The sequence below is a fragment of the Prunus avium genome, chromosome 2 (assembly GCF_965620075.1).
Source record: "Prunus avium chromosome 2, drPruAviu1.hap1.1, whole genome shotgun sequence".
Taxonomy (NCBI): domain Eukaryota; kingdom Viridiplantae; phylum Streptophyta; class Magnoliopsida; order Rosales; family Rosaceae; genus Prunus; species Prunus avium.
In genome coordinates this window covers 9,345,972-9,363,897 of record NC_142285.1, presented here as the reverse complement: position 1 = coordinate 9,363,897, position 17,926 = coordinate 9,345,972, and the positions used below count along the sequence as shown (strand labels likewise).

General features: G+C 37.8%; 1 protein-coding gene, 1 long non-coding RNA gene and 1 pseudogene across 4 annotated transcripts; 2 read left to right on the top strand and 1 right to left on the bottom strand.

Moving 5' to 3' along the window:
* Positions 1-207: 207 nt before the first annotated feature.
* On the top strand, positions 208-10,853 carry LOC110746062 (AP-4 complex subunit epsilon-like; annotated as a pseudogene). The gene is made up of 10 exons (XR_015833703.1): positions 208-468; positions 525-686; positions 796-906; positions 995-1,192; positions 1,300-1,431; positions 2,144-2,200; positions 2,290-2,406; positions 2,960-3,038; positions 4,794-4,937; positions 9,261-10,853. The product of XR_015833703.1 is annotated as an AP-4 complex subunit epsilon-like (transcript).
* LOC110762706 (uncharacterized) lies at positions 4,944-9,254 on the top strand. Its single transcript, XR_015833546.1, has 3 exons — positions 4,944-5,877; positions 6,632-6,695; positions 7,620-9,254. It is a non-coding gene; the product is annotated as an uncharacterized LOC110762706 (long non-coding RNA).
* A 517-nt stretch (positions 10,854-11,370) lies between the features above and the next one.
* On the bottom strand, positions 11,371-16,584 carry LOC110765832 (TMV resistance protein N-like). 2 transcript variants are annotated; one of them, XM_088248091.1, is made up of 6 exons: positions 15,739-16,579; positions 14,178-15,237; positions 13,768-14,040; positions 12,662-13,618; positions 11,810-12,579; positions 11,371-11,605 (listed from the first exon to the last, which is right to left on the bottom strand). In XM_088248091.1, the coding sequence occupies exons 1-6, from the start codon at positions 16,350-16,352 to the stop codon at positions 11,599-11,601; spliced, it is 3,681 nt and encodes a 1,226-aa protein (XP_088104217.1). In that variant the 5' UTR covers positions 16,353-16,579; the 3' UTR covers positions 11,371-11,598. The 2 variants fall into 2 exon arrangements, with proteins under 2 accessions (XP_088104217.1, XP_088104218.1); XM_088248092.1 differs by lacking the exon at positions 11,371-11,605 and having other exon boundaries at positions 12,336-12,536; positions 15,739-16,584.
* Between the last annotated feature and the right edge of the window lie 1,342 nt (positions 16,585-17,926).

Genomic DNA, 17,926 nt, shown 5'->3' with positions numbered 1-17,926 from the left:
GAATTAGAGTTCTCATTTTGATAAAATAAAAATAAATAAAAAACCCAAAACTAATAGCCCCTTCTTCTTCTCTCCTCTCCTCTCTTCTGCTGCTTCATGCAACTGAACTCGGTCCAATTACTCACCAATTAATGCCCCAAATTCAGAACCCTAATCTCCATCGCATTGGCAACTGCAAAATCCTAACTCCACTAATCATCAGCAGCAATGCAGCAGCTGAAGACCATAGGGAGAGACCTCGTCAAGTACATCGGCGAAGCTCGATCCAGGGCTGAAGAAGAGCGCATCGTCCTCCTCGAGATCGAAACCCTAAAACGACGTCTCTCCGAGCCCGAAATCCCCAAGCTCAAGATGGAGTACATCATCCGCCTCGTCTACGTCGAAATGCTCGGCCACGACGGCTCCTTCGCCTACATCCACGCCGTCAAGATGACCCATGACGACAATCTCTTGCTCTCAAACGCACCGGTTACCTCGCGTTTCGCTCTTCCTCAGCGACGATCACGATTTGATCATCTTGATCGTCAACACCATCCAGAAGGATCTCAAGTCGGACGATTACCTTGTCGTTTACAAGTAATATAGGAAATGCTGTACTTTATGAGTGTATTTGTTGCGTTTCTGCCATATATCCAAATCCTAAGTTGTTAGAACAGACTGCTTAAGTCATCTCAAGATTTTTGAAGGTTTGAAGTTTTTGGTTTGAAGTTTTTGTAATTTTCTGCAAATTATAGTCTGCATGTAGATTATTTGGAGAGTTAAACACCAATTCCTTGTTGTATATTGGGTCGACAGAGTGACAGTCATAATTGGAAATATATGGGCATCGATGCCATTGGTCGACTAATAAAGATCAGTCCAGAGATAGCAGAGCAACACTAACTAGCCGTCATTGATTGCTTAGAGGTGAAAGAATTCTGTTGGGTTTGATGGATTGGTTTCAAATCATGCTTTAAACTTTTAATTTAGATGAAGTTTGATGTGCATGATGCAGGACCCAGATGATACTCTGAAGCGAAAAACATTTGAACTATTGTACAAGATGACCAAGTCCTCCAATGTGGAAGTGATTGTGGAAAGTATGATTGATTACATGATTAGCATTAATGATAACCATTACAAAACATATATAGCTTCTAGATGTGTGGAGCTTTTGGAGCAATTTGCACCAAGTAATCAATGGTTTATCCAGGTAAGAGTAATACATGTTGCCTTTTATATTCTAGTTATCATGGGAGTATTTTGTTATTGCTTATTAAACACCCGATGTCATCCATGCCTGATATTCCTTCTCTGCAGACCATGAATAAAGTCTTTGAACATGCGGGAGATTCGGTAAATGTCAAGGTGGCACATAACTTGATGAAGTTGATTGCTGAGGGATTTGAAGAGGATGATGATTCTGCAGATAGTCAGTTGAGATCATCTGCGGTATGTAACTTTAATTTTGCACCTTATGTTTATAACTGTTTTATTCAATGTCATTACAAAGTTGCTATTTCAGTTATTATTTGGTTAAAAATGTTATAGCATGCCCCCTAAATTTTTGTGCGATTTCAAAAGTTCCTGTTGAATTTTTGATCAATATCTCTTTTTGGACTCCTCAAATAGTCCCTTCCATTAACTTAGACCATCAACAATTGATGGTAAAATCATGGACATATCATGTTAGGAGGATGAGTTGCCACGTCAAAGAATTTGACACATAACTTACAGGTGTCACTTGTTCTAGTTAGTTATAAAATTATGTAAGTTACTCTCAAGCCATTTCATGCATATAACGTTTGAGACCTCAGAGGTGGATTTTTCCTAGGGTTTTGGTTTACCCTATTGGGAATAGAAGCATTACTTATTACTGCTATGTTTGTTGTTTGTGATGAAAATCATTTTGATGTCGCAAAATTGCTAAGGCTTTTCATTCTTTTTGCCATTGAGTTCAACATTCCCTGATAAATTCAGCATAGGAGATATAATGCTGCATTCACCTTTTTATAGTACTGCCATTTGTGTAACATTTGAGGATTATATTCTAGTAGTATGTTTACAACATTTTGTGCATTGCTTGCTTCTGCACTATGTCTTAAACCATTTCCTTGCTTTCCCTGTTTCTGCATGTTAAAGAACTAAACTTCTTTATGTGCAGGTGGAGTCATATTTGCGTATAATTGGTGAGCCAAAGCTTCCATCTGTATTTCTTCAGGTACATTCTGTCCTCTCAGTTCTTTTCTTTATGTAGAAAATTTTGGAAGAATATTCCTGTTGATATCTGAATTTTAGTTGTGATCTCAGGTCATTTGTTGGGTTTTGGGGGAATATGGAACTGCTGATGGAAAATATTCTGCTTCCTATATCACTGGGAAGTTATGTGATGTGGCAGAGGCGTATTCAAATGATGAATCCGTTAAGGTATCCCTCAAACTCAGTTTTTTGTAACTAGAGGTTCATTATCTGCATTTGTAATTTTTTAGGGTTTGATTTGAAGAAATTTTCCATGCTTCTTAAATTTGGTAATGAGGTCAGGGTATAATTGTATTAAACGAGATACAATTTAATTATATATACAATTAAAAATGCATATAAAGCTAGAATCCGAATAAAAATAATGGGAGTGCAAATCATAATTTGAAAAAATGTTATCTTAAGAATTGGGATTAAAAGGTAATTTGAAGTACAAATTTACTTTGATTAGAATAAGCAGGGTCCCTGTGTAGTTATAGAAACATGAGAGCTTTTGGAAAGAATAAAGAAGAGAGCACAGGGCACACAATTTTTATTTTCCATTTGCTTAAGAAACAAACAACCACAAATTTTGTATTTTATGAGTATTTCATAGGTTTAAAATTTTCTTCTCTCAATTTTATATTTGGTTATCTATTCATAAAAAGAGCACCGTTTGTATTTGTGTATATATTTGTATCTTACTTGTTGAAACTGAAGTGAGTCTGTTCTTCTCATACAGGCTTATGCGGTTTACAGCAATCATGAAAATATATGCCTTTGAAATTTCAGCTCAGAGAAAAGTGGATATCCTACCTGAGGTGCATATAATGAACTTTAATACTTTGACAACAATATCAATTTGCATGCATTAATCGTCTGCATAGATTTGAACACCTTTCGATGGCAATCTTGCTTTTGTAGCATAATGTGGAATTTCATTTATTTTAATCTTAGTCTTTATTATTTTTGGTTACCATTTTTTATTTTATTTTAGATTAAATAGGTCATATAGGATGATCCCATCTCTCTTTTCCCAAGTGATGGTTTGCTAATAGCAAGGTACAAACTAGTTTTCTGTAGCACAGTACTTGGCTATCAAGGTGCCATCTTCTAGAACTTTGTTGCTGTAGGGGTTGTTAAAGCTATGGAAGTTACTGTTTTACCCTCACTGGGCTAGGGTGATAAAAAATTGCTCCATGTTTGATCAGTATAGTCCTAATTTTTGCATTTGTATCTGAGGTTGAATCAGTTGTTTTCCTACGAGTGGTTTTTTTCTTTTAGTTTCCTGCTAAAAATAATGCATTATGATTAGTAATTATGCTCATAATTGTAAGAGTTCTACTGGTATTTATGCCATTTTATTTTGCTTTCCCTGAGAGAAGATATGATTTGTTAACTTGCATATCTTTGACTGAAAATTAAGTTGAAAGATTGAAAGTTCAAATCTCACCGTACAGTTTGCACACTAGATTGAACAGGCATCCCTTTATAGATTAGCATCGGTCATGACTGGAATGAATTTATTCTTTCCGAATGATGGAAATTGCATTGTCTGTAAATATGCTTTTAGTAGTGGGTTGAATTTCTCTAAAGAGCATAGCTAAATCTGAATAAGATGTTTAATCAAAAGATGTAATGATTAACATGGATTCTGATAGATTAGTGGCAGTGCAAAATTCTCCTAGTAGTTTGGGAAATCGTTTAAGCTACTGTTCAATTCACTCAAGGTGGAATGAGTGTGTTTGCTATTTTTGCTTTTTCACCTGTTCAGAGCTTAGCTTTAGGGTTTAGGGTTAAGTTTTCCTGTTTGGTGGGCCTTCAAATCATCCATTTAGTGCTTAGGGTATTGGGTTTAGCTCTCAGGTTATCGGCTACCATTCACAATAGTTAAACCATAAACTCCAAAGCGCTAACAAGCGATTCTACATCCTAAAGTAACAAATTGTTTTGAAACAAAAATTAAAGATGTAAAATGAAAACAGAAAGGAGACTTGAAAACAAAACGGACTGAGCAGCTGCTCAAGCCGCTTTCACAAAATTCAACATCAGCTCTAGCAGAATGATGTTGCACTGTAGATGATCCGTTCTTGAATGGTTGACTATATGTATGTATGTATGCATGTAGTTTCCTAATCTTTTTATGATTGAAGGCTTAGTCAGCTAGAAGTTAAATCAGAGTTGAAATGTTCTTTTAAGTGGTTGGTGGTGTGGCTCTTTTGAAATAGTTTCTATAAGAAAGAAGCGTAGTACAATTTTACTTTATACAATGGTTAATGCTAGTTAAGGGAGAAATGTGCTTGATAACATTCAGATATTATGTGCAGGATTTGTAATGTGCACGTAAAACTGTGTGCATGTGTGTGTCAATGATCAGTGGCCCTAGCTTTGAGGTCCAGAGCTCTATAGTTGCATGATGAATGTTTAATGCTTTTTTTAAGTTGAAGTTTTCTGGACACCGTTATAATGTTGACGTTCATCTAATCAATGATTAGCTATAATGTTGTCATTTTCATTTTGTTTTGGCCTGTCATGCAAGTATATATCAATTGATAAAAATCTTTCTTCCCTTGCAGTGTCAATCTTTGGTGGAAGAATTGTCAGCTTCTCACTCAACAGATCTGCAGCAGCGTGCATATGAATTGCAAGCTGTCATTAGCTTAGATGCTCCTGCAGTTGAGAGTATTATGCCGTCAGATGCAAGTTGTGAAGACATTGAGGTCATATTTAATTGCATTATCTACTCGTACCCTTCTTTTTTTTGCTTCTCCTTTAAAGTATTAAGAACTATAGTAGTTCTGCATTTCTCTTTTCCTTGTTATTTGGTGGTTGTTGGCTTACTGTCTGAACCTCCTGTTTTCTAATGGTAAAGTCTAATGGCTGTTTAACCTTGTGATTGCATTAAGTTTGGTGACTCTCTTATTGTTATATGCCAAACGATATACTGTAACTTTAATTTTCTCTGGTTTTTTTATATTTACAAAATGTATCTTTTGGAAAGCATTTGTTGAGATATATCAAATAGAATCCTTGATGAATATAAATTAGGTGTAAGGAAAGTGAACTAATGTATGTCTCATTAAAAAATGTAGTTGTAACATCCCGACCCAAAATATTATTAAGATTGGATTTAATTTAATTAAAATTTGGAATTTCCAATTTTGCCTTTGAAGTGGGGGCAAAAAGGTCAATTCTTATCCGGAGAGAGTTTGGGGCAGCAAGTGGTGTTTTTAGGAAGCTCGTACTGAGCCGAGTTCGTAGACACGTAGTGGACTCGATTTGGAGTTGTAACGAAGAAGTTATGGTCGAAAAACCATTAAGGGCCTCATTGGAAATTTTCAGATTTTCATTTTAATAAAATCAGATTTTTCTAATTATTTCTCATTTCTCTCTCTCTCTCTCTCTCTCCCGCGAGCAGCCCCCTCCCCTTCGACAAAAACCTCCAGCCGCCACTTCCAGCAGCCACCGTCGCCGCCACGCTGCACCACCGGCCACGAGACCGGACTCGATCGAACCGCCTCCTCCTCCTCTCTCTTCCCCGGCCAGCGCAGCCCTTGGAGCTGCTGGAATTCGCCGGAAAACGCAGAAACGTCGCCGGAAATTTCAGTAACTTTGAGGTCTTCGTTCTCCTTCGTTTCTCAACCAAATTGGACGAGTGAGGTATGAAAATTCATCTATTTTTCGTACTCTAGCTGCCTGTTGGTTAGGTTTCCAGAAATTTTGAGAGTTTATAACTCAAATTTCGAATTGAAGAAAACTGGCAGTTTCGGCCACCATTTTGGGCCACTTCCGGCCATTTTCTGGCCTTCACCCAATAAGAAAAGTGGTTCCAAATTAGGTGTATTACCTAGGTTAGGAGTTTGGAGCCAAAATACTAAGTTTTTCCGGTCACCGGAATTGTGATCAAGCCACCCGCGTGCGGCAGCGCGTGGGGCGGCGCGTGGGCAGTCCGGCAGAGGCCACATTTTATCCTAGAATGATCCTTACGTTGTCACGAGCGCGTAGGAGTTTACGGATCTCAATTTGGATATCGTTTGGGCCTCGAACGAATTTTACCTAATCTGTGATTTTTGGGTTCGATGTGTTTGGCCCGTTGGATCAAACCCAATTTCACGTATGTTGTTCCAGGTATTCCTAGGATCGCATAGGAATTCACGGATTGTGAATCGGAACCCCGGATGTTCCGGTTCAATAATTTAAAGTTTATGATTTACGATAACCGTTCGATCGTGAGTTTTGACCGTCCGGTTGACCGAGTGTCTTCCGAGACTTTTTCGGCGTTTGAAACTCTTAGGTGGACCCTAGGAGTGTCTCGTTCCTCGTGCGTACTAGAAACCCGGGAAAATTAGGATTTTATTTTAAAGTCTTATTTTGAAGAGTTGGATTTTTATATCGTATTCCTATTCTGAAATAGGTAATCCGACTCCGCCTTCGGAGCAGGCAGGACCCTCTCAGGGTCACGCAGCTTGGGACTACTTGTGAGTGGACTTTGTTTTCAAATAAATAGCATGGATTTATCTTGGAAATTGCATGTATAAGAATTTAAGGATTTACTAACAGTTAATTTGTGCTTTAAAGTGAAACTAATACGTTCGTAAGTATTTGGTATATTTTCTGGGTTTTGATATTCTAAGTATCTTGAGTATATATAAATTGATATATGTGAATTGTTATCTATCTTTGAGGGCTATGTGTGGGAAGTACGGGGTTGTTTTATGAGTTGTGGAAAGATGTGGTATAGATTGTCAGTTTGAAGTGCTATAAGCACTACCCCGTGTACCTCCCCCTGGATTTGTGAATGGATTATGGAAATGTGATACTTGGAAATATCGGAACCCGGGGCATACCTTAACGGGGTGTCGCTGTAGACCCTTAATTGGGTAGTCTGCGCGCGTAGGACTGTTTACAGGCGTACGGGTCTTGATTCTTCGTCCGTACGTGCTGACTGAGAGTTAGTCCCCCAGTTGGACGGCTTGTCCCTAGCCACATAGTCCGCTTGAGGGCTGATAATTGTGAGCTAGTCAACAATCCCCTGCTGGATTGTTTCCCCGGTACAATTAGGTGTGTCTTATATATATATAGAGTGTATCTCTCATATTTTAGTATTATGCAATTGTTCTTATTTTTGAGCGAGGATACTTCCCCGCTCGTCGTGCCGGTGGGCACGGGTTTCGAGAGTTTGATTTGAGTTTTGTAAGGAAAGGTTTGGGTGGGTTGATTTGCAAGTTTCACTGAATTTCGGATTTAGCTCGGATTGAGCAAACTATATATGTATGAATATAATGGTTTTTAATGTATTGAGTTCATGCATGGTTTTCTAACAGTGGGGTTATACTACTTTGGTTTAAATTGAACTAAACGTTGTTTTGTCCACTCACAATTTTCTGTTTTGCGCCCCACAGCCAGTAGTTGACTGGGACGAGCCGCAGTGCCGTGTCTTGTGCTCCTGTTTTCACGAGCTACAGCACTTGAGCCTTCTCAGGGCCTCTGTGCTATGTAAAATCGTTAAACTTCCTTCCCACTTTTATTTTCTTTGAATTCTGTTAGATGCTCTGTTATTGCCCAGTTAGAATTTTGGTATTTTGAGGCCGGAGGCCACAGTTTGTAAATGCTATGTATTGTGTAATGCATGCTGGCTGTTGGGTTATAAATATCTGTGTTTTTGACAGGTTGAAAATTTTGGGTTATGTCCTGTTTACAGGGGAGACTCTGCCAAAATTTTGGTAGAAAGTCTCGGGTTTTAGTACATGGGCCCGGCATCTGCGGAATGCCGGATATTTAGGCGGGATCCGACCCGGGTTCCGAGGAAATCCGGGGCGGGTCCTGTCAGTAGTTGCCTTGTAAATTGTTCTAATAGGACGTACCACTTTTCCACGTCGTGATAATGTACTTTCTCATATGGGTACATTATCTTTGATGCAACATAATTCAGTTTTTCAGATCATGATTGTGTTTGTGTTTCATAGATACGTTATTATGAATCATGACACAACATTAAATATTTTTAAAACTGTAGATCCAGAAGAATATTTTCCGAAATAGAAATACTATGACAAATGAACATGTATCCTAACAGAGGAATATTTTTAAAACTGTAAATTTGCTTGCTTCCTTGTCAAATATGCCCTATCCGTACTACTTATGGGATGAAGTTTGAGAAAAAGTAAGGGCCCATATCTGACAATTGCAAGGGCATTAGTGATATTTTTTAAATACTGAACACTCAGCCCCTATAAATAGGCAAGCAAATCATTAAATGAAGGACTTTTTTTGGTCCAAAAGAAAAAGGCCATTGTAAATGTTGACTGAAAAATAATCTGACTAGATACCTTACTCTGTTTAAGTAGAAAGATGTCATGTATTGTTTGGTTAATGCTGTTCTTGACCTTCCAATATTTTATTTGGTAAATTTTGAAAATGTGCTATGAATGTATATATGTATACAGTTATCAACTGCACAGGTTTTAATAAGGTCAGCAAATTATTGCTTTCCCTTCTTTTATTTGGTAAATTCGTGTATGCATGCATGGATCAATGTGAAGGTAATAATCTTCAGGTCCCAATTGTGATAATGTCAGTTATTAAATTGTATTAAATTGTACATGGGTTTCTGCAGCCTTATTATTTGTTGTAGTTTTGGTGCATATAAACATGATGATATAGATCTTGTGGTTTAGATCGAGAAAAATTTGGAATCAGTTTATGAATGATTAAAATTGCTTATTTGACCAACATGCATCATATTATACTGGTGAAACTTAATTTATGTAGATGCCTTTGGTTGGTAATACCTGGATGTTAATCAAGTGATTCTAATTGGTATAACACGACATGCTTTAATTAGTTTCCCGACTTCTTCGTCCCTGGTCCTTGCATCTTATTTCTTCCCTTTAGTTATAAGTTGCTCTTTTCATGGATTTTGCAATTGTATTTCTCTAATATGCTTGAAAACCTTGATTTTGGATCATGCGGAAACCATTTATTTATTTATTTCTTGAATAAGATTATTTTGTGTAATATTAATATTCATCTTTCTCTTGCAGATTGATAAAAGCCTTTCATTCCTCAATGGCTATGTCCAGCAAGCACTAGAGAAAGGTGCTCAGCCCTATATTCCCGAGAATGAGCGCTCTGGAATGTTAAATATCAGCAACTTCAGTAACCAAGATCAGCATGAATATTTAACCCATGGTCTAGGTTTGAGGCATATGTGCTTCCAAAGCCAGCATTGCCATCAAGAATTCCTCCAGCTGCAGTTGCATCCTCAACCGAGCTTGTTCCAGTTCCTGAACCATCTTATGCTAGAGAGATCCGCCAGCCTGCATCATTGCCACCTGTGACAGATGCAGGATCATCGGAACTTAAGTTACGACTAGATGGTGTTCAAAGAAAATGGGGTAGGCCAACATACTCCTCTCCAGCTTGTCGATCTCAAATTCCTCTAGTTCTAGTTCCCAGAAATCAGCGAATGGGGTCACACAAATAGATAGCGTGAGCGCTTCAAATTCAAAAGCACGTGATACTTATGAGTCAAGGAGGCCCCAGGTTGAAATTTCTCCAGAAAAGCAGAAGCTTGCCAGTTCACTGTTTGGGGGATCATCAAAAACCGAGAGGAGGCCATCTTCTGCCAACCATAAGGTGTCTAAGGCGAATATCCATGCTTCAGAGAAGCCCCAGGTACCAAAGGCAGCAGCTGTACACACTGAAGTTAATCATGAACCTGCTCCAGACTTGCTCGATTTGGGTGACTCAACTAGTAGTACTGCTTCCACTGTAGATCCTTTCAAGCAGTTAGTAGGCCTTCTTGATCAAACTGAAGTTGCAGTAACTGCAAATCATGGTGCAGCTGTTGCTGCTAAGACACCTGATATTATGGGATTATAAGCAGATACATCTCTCAGCGGGCTTAGTAGCAGTGTTGGCGACCCTTTGCCGACCAATAGGGATGAGTTTAATCTTGCATCTGAGTTATCAAATGCTACAAGAACTGCTCAAAGTGGGGTAACACAATTGAATAAGGGTCCTAACCCTAAAGATGCCTTGGAATCCCAACTTGTTTAAAGATTTGCTTGGCTAAAACTGTTCAGAATGGCAAACTTTCGATCATGATTGTTCGAGATTGTTTGCTTTGTGGTATGTGCATGGTCTTTCGGTGTGGCTGGCTATATGATAGGAAATACAACTCAATTCAAACAAGTTTCAAGGCCACCATGCAGAGCTGTAAAGGCACCATACGCCAAGAATGGTGGCAAAAATGAGGTATAGGCGTTTGTATTTGTCGGACAGTGGCTTATGTAGGAATATAACCAAGTTGGTGATGCTTGAATATGTTGGTTTGAGCCATTTCAATGCGGAGCTTTTTCTTTGCGGCAATGTGGCCGGTTTTGCAGCGCTCCACAGACACATGGTTGTGCCGTGCATATTTGTCAACATTTACACTGCTGTGTGCCTCTCTCTTGTTATAATAATGCTGTATGAAGTGATTTTTTGTTTTTGTGTTGTAGGGACATTTATTCCTGTTTGTCATAAGTTTTACTTGGTGTCAGTTCACATTGTAAGTTGTAGTTATCTTTTTGACTATGAGATGCCCCTTGTAATTTTTGGTGGATAAAATTGGACATTCGACATCTACAGTAGCTATCCGGTCATCCAATGAGAATTATAATGAGCTTTCGTGAACAAAGAAAGAAGTTATAATTCCTGCCGTCTTTTTCTTAGTTTCAAAAGCCAAATTCTTTTTGGGCAATGGAGCCACTGGAGATGTTAGCTCTACCAGGGCTGTTCAAACAGCAACTGGTATTCAAAGAACCAAGATCTATTCGCAAACTAGACAGGAGTTCGAAAACAACATAATATGCATGACACTATTGCTGCTCATCAAGCTTTTCATTCCATGCCCTTGCAGGATTATCAAAAAATCTTGAACTGTACCAGCAACGTGAGTTGCAGCAACTTGACATGATTTAGACATGCTAGGATTCTTGTACCTTGCCAATACCAGCAACATTACTAGTGTAATGAGACAATCTTTCAACAAAAATATTTTGGGCATATTTGGATGAAAGTTTAGAATTAATGTCTGATTTTCAACAAACCTTGATAGGAAATTATGAAAGCATAGATAAAGCATAGATAAAGCATAGACAAAGCATATGTGTGGAATGAAAGCATAGATAAATCCGGCTTGCAACCAGTTTTGTTCATCTGCGGATAAATGCTGGATGCATCAATTGAGAAGAAAGGTATTGCCTTATGCAACTTAAAATGGAATCTCAGAAACTGCTGGCGCCTCAACACGCCTCTTGATTACCAGACCATTGCTCGAAAATTTGGTTCGTTTCGACAGCTGAACCTGGGGCTCACATAAATCACTTCGGAACTTCATTGCCTGAAAATTTAATATCGAACGTAGAGCGCTAAGAAAAAGGATTTAACCCAAAACAAAAAATAAAATAAAAAACACCCTGAAAGCTACAAACATATACCCAAGAGATGCACAACAAAATATTGCTAAATTTGAATTGAACACAAAATGTTGATATATGACCAGAAAGTGCAAATATATCATTCAACATTTAATGGATTTACATACTTTGGCTCCTCGTTAAAATCAGTGTGCCTCCTCTTTGGGTGATTCGCCTCTCCTCTTTGAGCTTCATGATAACCAACGTCGACGACGTTAGCACGATGATCAACATCAAGTGCCATGAAATCTGATAACCGAGGCCTCTTGCCAAGACTAGTCTCTGATGCTGAAGGCAAGGAAAGCAATTCGTTGTCTTGGTGTTGATCATCATGAATATCATCGTCCACTGCCATCGCATCAGGCAACAACCACTGCCTTCGCCCAGGATCAACTGTGACATCAGCAACTTGGTGGCCTAATAGGTGGACCCCGCAGAGGATTTTAACGGGTGTGGGCATGTCATAGAACTCAAATATAATTTGACACATATTGCCCTGCTGCAACCACGTCAGTTCTTCCCCCACATGTAATGGAATAAGTTGATGAGCCTCATGAGTTCGTACGATGCTCAGATTCAATAATGTAATACACTCAAGAGCCACATGAGTTTCCTTTGGTTTCATATGTGTCAATTGGACCATTTTTCTATTGATATGAACATATGTGTCTGCCCTGCCTCTATCAACAGATAACTTTCCTTTATTAACAACACATAGAACCAATCTTAACGTCTCCCAATCTAAATTTGGAGGAATTTCAAAACAAACTTCACATCGAGCAACCCTAGAAGTGTATTCGTCTTTAACTAGTGTTGCTTCTTTACAGCAGCTGAACCACTTTGGTACTTCATCGCCTGGAAGAGTAATTTTAAATTGAGATTGCGGATGAGAAGATACCTACAATAGAATTGGTTACAACAATCATCATCTTAACCATGTAACATAGAGGGAGAGACAAGGAGAGAGAAGAGACAGAAACCTGATCCTTAGTTTGGTTGGAGGCTTCTTGCAGGTGGCGACGTTTAGAGCAGCTCTGCGACATCCGTGTGATGGCTAATTGCAGTTTGCTTTTAGTTTGTTTTCTTTGCTCGTCCTGTCTATCTGGGACTTTTTCCTTTGTTTGGTTTCGTTTTGGTGGCTGCTTTGGCTTGTTAATGAAATCCCACTTTCTGACCAAAAAAAAAAGAGAGACAGAAACTTGATCCAGAAAAACATTTTCTGTGATGTCACAGCCACGTAGTCTAACGCAATTGATCAAACTCAGATGCTTAAACTCAACCTCCGATGATAGTGGCAATTTTGGAACTTTTTCCAATGATGTGCAGTTATCCAGGAATACCCGACCTACTCTTGGTGGAAACACTTCTTGTGGAATTTCTAGAAGACTCTTGCAATCAAGCAAATAAAGCTCGTACAAGCTCACAAATTTTCTAATGCATTCTGGAAGTGTGACAAAATTGTTTCCAGATAGATTAAGTACTCGTAATGTGGACCAGCAATAAAGCAGCTGTAATTTTAGGGAAATCTCAAGCCTTGTACGATTGAAGCATCCACCAAGAATCAAATGTCTGAGCCCAGTAAGATATGCAATTGATAGAGGCAATTCTCTTATGCCACTTCCTGTCATATTCAATGCCCATAGTGATTTCATCTCGACTTCTATTTCTGGAAAACTCTCAAGCCTTTTACAACCCATTAGAAAAAGTTTTTTTAAGGATTTCAATCTAAGTCTTGTTCCAAACCTCGTAAGCTTAACGCATCCATCGAGACGTAATACAACAAGTTTATCAAGGAGTCCAACAGAATCATCAATCTCAACCAAATGTGTACAATCACTTAGAATCAAGTGCTCTATGTTTGGGATTCCGGATAAGTCTGGGATTTTTTCTAAGAATTGACAACCCCTCAAATTCAAAGATGTCAGGTTTGGCAAATGCTGTGAGACAAGAACACAAAAACAGGAAATAATTAATCACACGCTTCAAAAGACAAAAACTTAGAAAACAATTTTCGTTTTTTCCTTCTGAAATTAACAACTCTATTTGAAATTATATATAACAGATAAAAATAATTTCAAATGCATACCTTAAGTCTCTCCAATTGTCTGATATTACTGTGAGGCATATTGAACATAACAAGACGCTCTCCAAGAAAATTGGGTGGCAAAGATTGTAACTGATATCCACCACAATCAATCCATCTTAACGCGTTGGGCAGATAGTTAATGTGCCCACGTAGAGATGCATTACGGTTTATGAAAATTTGAAGATTTACCATATTACGGAAGCATTCTGGATTCAAGGTTATCTCAGTTGGTTCTGGAAGCTTCACCATGATGCCTTTAATATTTCTTGTTCCCTAAGATGGAAAAGCATTAATTAGGAAACGAAGGCATTGTACAAACCAAAATGCAAGCACATTTTGTTAAGAAAATTAAGGTAACATAAGGTATTCTTTCTTGTCAAATTGAATATAATAACATATGTGATACTTACTGTACTTTCAGTTAGAACTTGTTTGACATCCTCGTAAAACCACAATCTACTATGCTGGCCAGGATCATTGGGGGATTCTTTGCGAGCTATATCCTTGCCTAGGTTTGCTAGCAAGTCGTGCATTAAAATCCTACCCCATTCAATAGTTATCATTGCCTTGTCAACGAATTCTTCAATGAATTTTTGGGGTACTATTTGTAGCACATAGTCCTCATATTCACCCTTGAAGAAACATGCAATGTCGAGAAAATATTCTTTTGAAAGATGATGCAAGGCATCATAACTTTTTTGAAGTATTCTTTCAATATGGGTATAAGGTTCTCCTTCGTAACCATCTAATATAACTTGCCAACGTCGTATGTCTATACCACGAAGATGAGAACCTAAAATTGTTAGAGCTAGTGGAAGGCCATCAGCAAAAGCTATTGCACGTTGTGCGAGTTCCAAATAATCTTCTGGAGGTTCACTTCTTCGGAATGCATGCCAACTGAAAAGCTCAAGAGCTTGGTTGTAATCTAACTTCTTCACCTCATATATCAACTCAATTTCACGATTCTCAAGCAATCTCCTATTTTTTGTAGTAATGATTACTCTACTACCCTCACCAAACCAATCATCTCCAGCCAATTTTTCCAACTGCTCCAATTGGTCCACATCGTCAAGAATTAAGAGAATCTTTTTATGCCTTAGCCGTTCTTTTATAATACCGATTCCTTCATCAACACTCTGAATTTTCCAATTTTTGCCTAGAATCTTATCGAGAAGAGTCTCCTGTAGCTGGACTAAGCTTCCTTCTGTAACATTTGGCAAGAAACAACCTCCTTGAAATTCGTGGGCAATTGCATTCCATATAGCTTTTGCAATTGTTGTCTTGCCTATTCCAGATGTCCCCCATATCCCAACCATGCGACGACCATTCCCACCAACATCTAAAAGCTTTTTCACATCTTGTACATGAGATTGAATTCCAACTGGGTGCTTGGCCACATTCCAATATGTGCATCTCAGTACTCGGCTTATGATTTCATCAACAATGTTGTTGATAAATGTAGCTTCATACCTGCCAGTTTAATCAATTTAATGAATCAGATTTAAACATCCAACCACGCAAAAGAACACAAATTTAATGAATCAGATTTATACTTATATGCCTTTTGAAGAGATTAATATATGGATTTTACACTTTCTCCTTATAGCTATCGAAAATACAAAAATACCCAAGAAAATAAATCCTCCCTACAGTTGTATATTTTTACAAAAGAATACTTTTCTTTAATGAGTAACAATTAAATGTAACCGAAGTAAAAAAAAGAAAAAGAAACTAAGTTAGCTTGAAAAATATAGGATCAAGACACTAAATTAAACATTATGCCCTACAGCTATTGAAAATACAAAAACACAAAAAAAATAATTTAAAATAAAGATCTTCTCCCTACAATTTAATATTTTTACAAAAAGATACTTTTCTTTAATAACGAGTAACAATTAAATGTGTAACAAATAGTAATGAGAAAGAAGAGAGAAAAAAAAAACTTGAAAAATGATAAAGATAGAAACGTACTCTCCCTCCTTGAAATGCCATCCAGACAATTTTGCTGCTTTTTTAAGAGCTTTCCTCCATATGAGCACTTTCTCCTTGTCATTCTTGAATTTCCTTTCAATAAGGCCTCTAAATGCATCTCCAAATCTATTTTTTTGGTTTCCCACATCCGAAGGATCCACCTTGTAAAAGATGAGGAAAACTATTTGTTGGTTTGATTGTTTACATTGAAGGATCTTGACAAGTTCATCCAAGCACCACCTCGAAGATGCATAGTTTTCAGAGAATACAATGAGAGAAATTCTTGATTCTTCAATTGCTTTGACAAGGGCTGGCGATATTTCTTCTCCTCTTGTAAGCTCTCGATCAATGAAGGTGTAGATGCCCTTATCACACAAGGCCTTGTACAAATGATCTGTAAAATTGGTACGTGTATCCTCACCTCTAAAACTCAAAAACACATCATATGTCCATGATGAATCATGAGTGAAAGAAGAAGGAGAAGAAGAAGAAGAGATTGGTTGAGTGGTTGTAGGGGGTAGATCTGAAGGAAGTTGAGTTTCCACCCCAGAATCAATTGGCAATGGGGGAGTAACCCAACTCCCCATAAACCTCAATAAGAATTTGAAGAACATTGAAAAATTGAAGAAGAAGCAGAGAGAATCTTATCTGATTTTGTATTGTGATTTTCTTTCTTAATAAAACGATACAGTAAGAACTAAGCTTATATGCATGACAAATAGGGCTGAATTTTCTTTTCATACTGACACGGTCTTTAATTTACTAAACATCTATAGGTAAGGAACCTTCAAGGCAACTTCTCGTCTTTTTTTCCCAGATGTGTTTTCTTTCAATACATGATGGAACGTCTACTTTTTGACTAAGGTACCTCTTCACTTTTATTAAGGCTGGTTTGTATCTCTTTTTCTTTCAGTACATGGTACCTTCGATGGAAAATGTATTCTTTCAGTAAAGGTTTTTTGTTTTAATTTAATTTACATCCTAATGTTCTTTTTTATTCTTTTATTGAGTTATTTAAACTAACACCTATTGAGCTTTTTGGCCCTTTCACATAACTCCCTTGAGTTTCAGAAATTACACAAACACTTTCAAGATTTTAAATTGTTTTCACAAAACTCTTTTTTATTAATTTTTGGGTTAATTTCAATTTAGTACCCTGAACTCTCACTCTTAAAGTATGTTTGTCCTTGCACCCCCAATTTTAACACTCATGTACCCTAATCTTTTTAATTTTTTGCAATCTAGCTTCGACCGTTAAAATTTTCCTTAATTGTCTACATGACAAGCATGGGTCTCACCTTTTCGTTGCTTTTGAAAAAATTAAAGGGTATTTTCGATTAATTGGTGTCTTCCGCAAATACTATTGTTAAAAAAATTATGACACATTTTTTTTGCAAGTTTGAGCGAGAAGGCACCAATTCCGCATGTGCTTTTTGTCAAAATTAATCTGCATTACTAAAATTGAGCCATGACGTATTGTAAGTGGCACAAAAATTCAAAGACGACCCCGAGGCAGACAAGTCTCTTCCAAGTGCATGTCCTAGGGTGGGCTGTGTGGGTTTGGTATGTGTCAAAAAAATTTCTTTTCCCACCTTTTACTATTATTTGCAATTGATATAAACTGCTATATAAAAAATAATAATTACAGAGTTGCTTTCATGTCATGTGGGTTCTGACCGATGAGAGGGTGCATGTGCTTCATTTCGACATTCATATGTGTTTTCTGAGTTGTTTATCTCAGCAACACAAGAAACCATATTATCTCAGCAACATTAACACGGTCTTTTTCATCTTCTTTTTCAAACCCCAAGTGGGAACTCACTTTTCCTAGCCCGTTTCCACCTTAAGGGTACGAACTGTAACTGGGGTGAAAAACGCCTTTAATTTTTCGACCCTTGTCCGGCACTTAAACTCCTCCTAAGTCAGCCTTCTCTTCACCTTCAAACTCGTGAGGCTTCAGAGCACACGCAACGGAATAAGTGACACCAACACTGTCACAAGTAAGACTTGCCACATGCAGGAAACTCTCATACACACATATACGGGAAAGTTCCCAATCTTCTATTCACAAATAGCAAAGGATTATAAGCTCTCACTTTTAGTTGGATTACCACATCACTTGGTATCTCAACCACACCTTCACAAGGTATTTATAAGCCCTACATTATGTAGATGACACCCCCATCTA

What these genes read in the sequence shown, in the direction of transcription:
- LOC110765832 (XM_088248091.1), bottom strand. Translation starts at nt 16,352, where the DNA reads ATGTTCTTCAAATTCTTATTGAGGTTTATGGGGAGTTGGGTTACTCCC. An exon ending in AAGTTCTAACTGAAAGTACA is followed by an intron (nt 14,041 to 14,177) that starts GTAAGTATCACA and finishes TTTCCATCTTAG; the next exon opens with GGAACAAGAAATATTAAAGG. An exon ending in GACAATTGGAGAGACTTAAG is followed by an intron (nt 13,619 to 13,767) that starts GTATGCATTTGA and finishes CTTGTCTCACAG; the next exon opens with CATTTGCCAAACCTGACATC.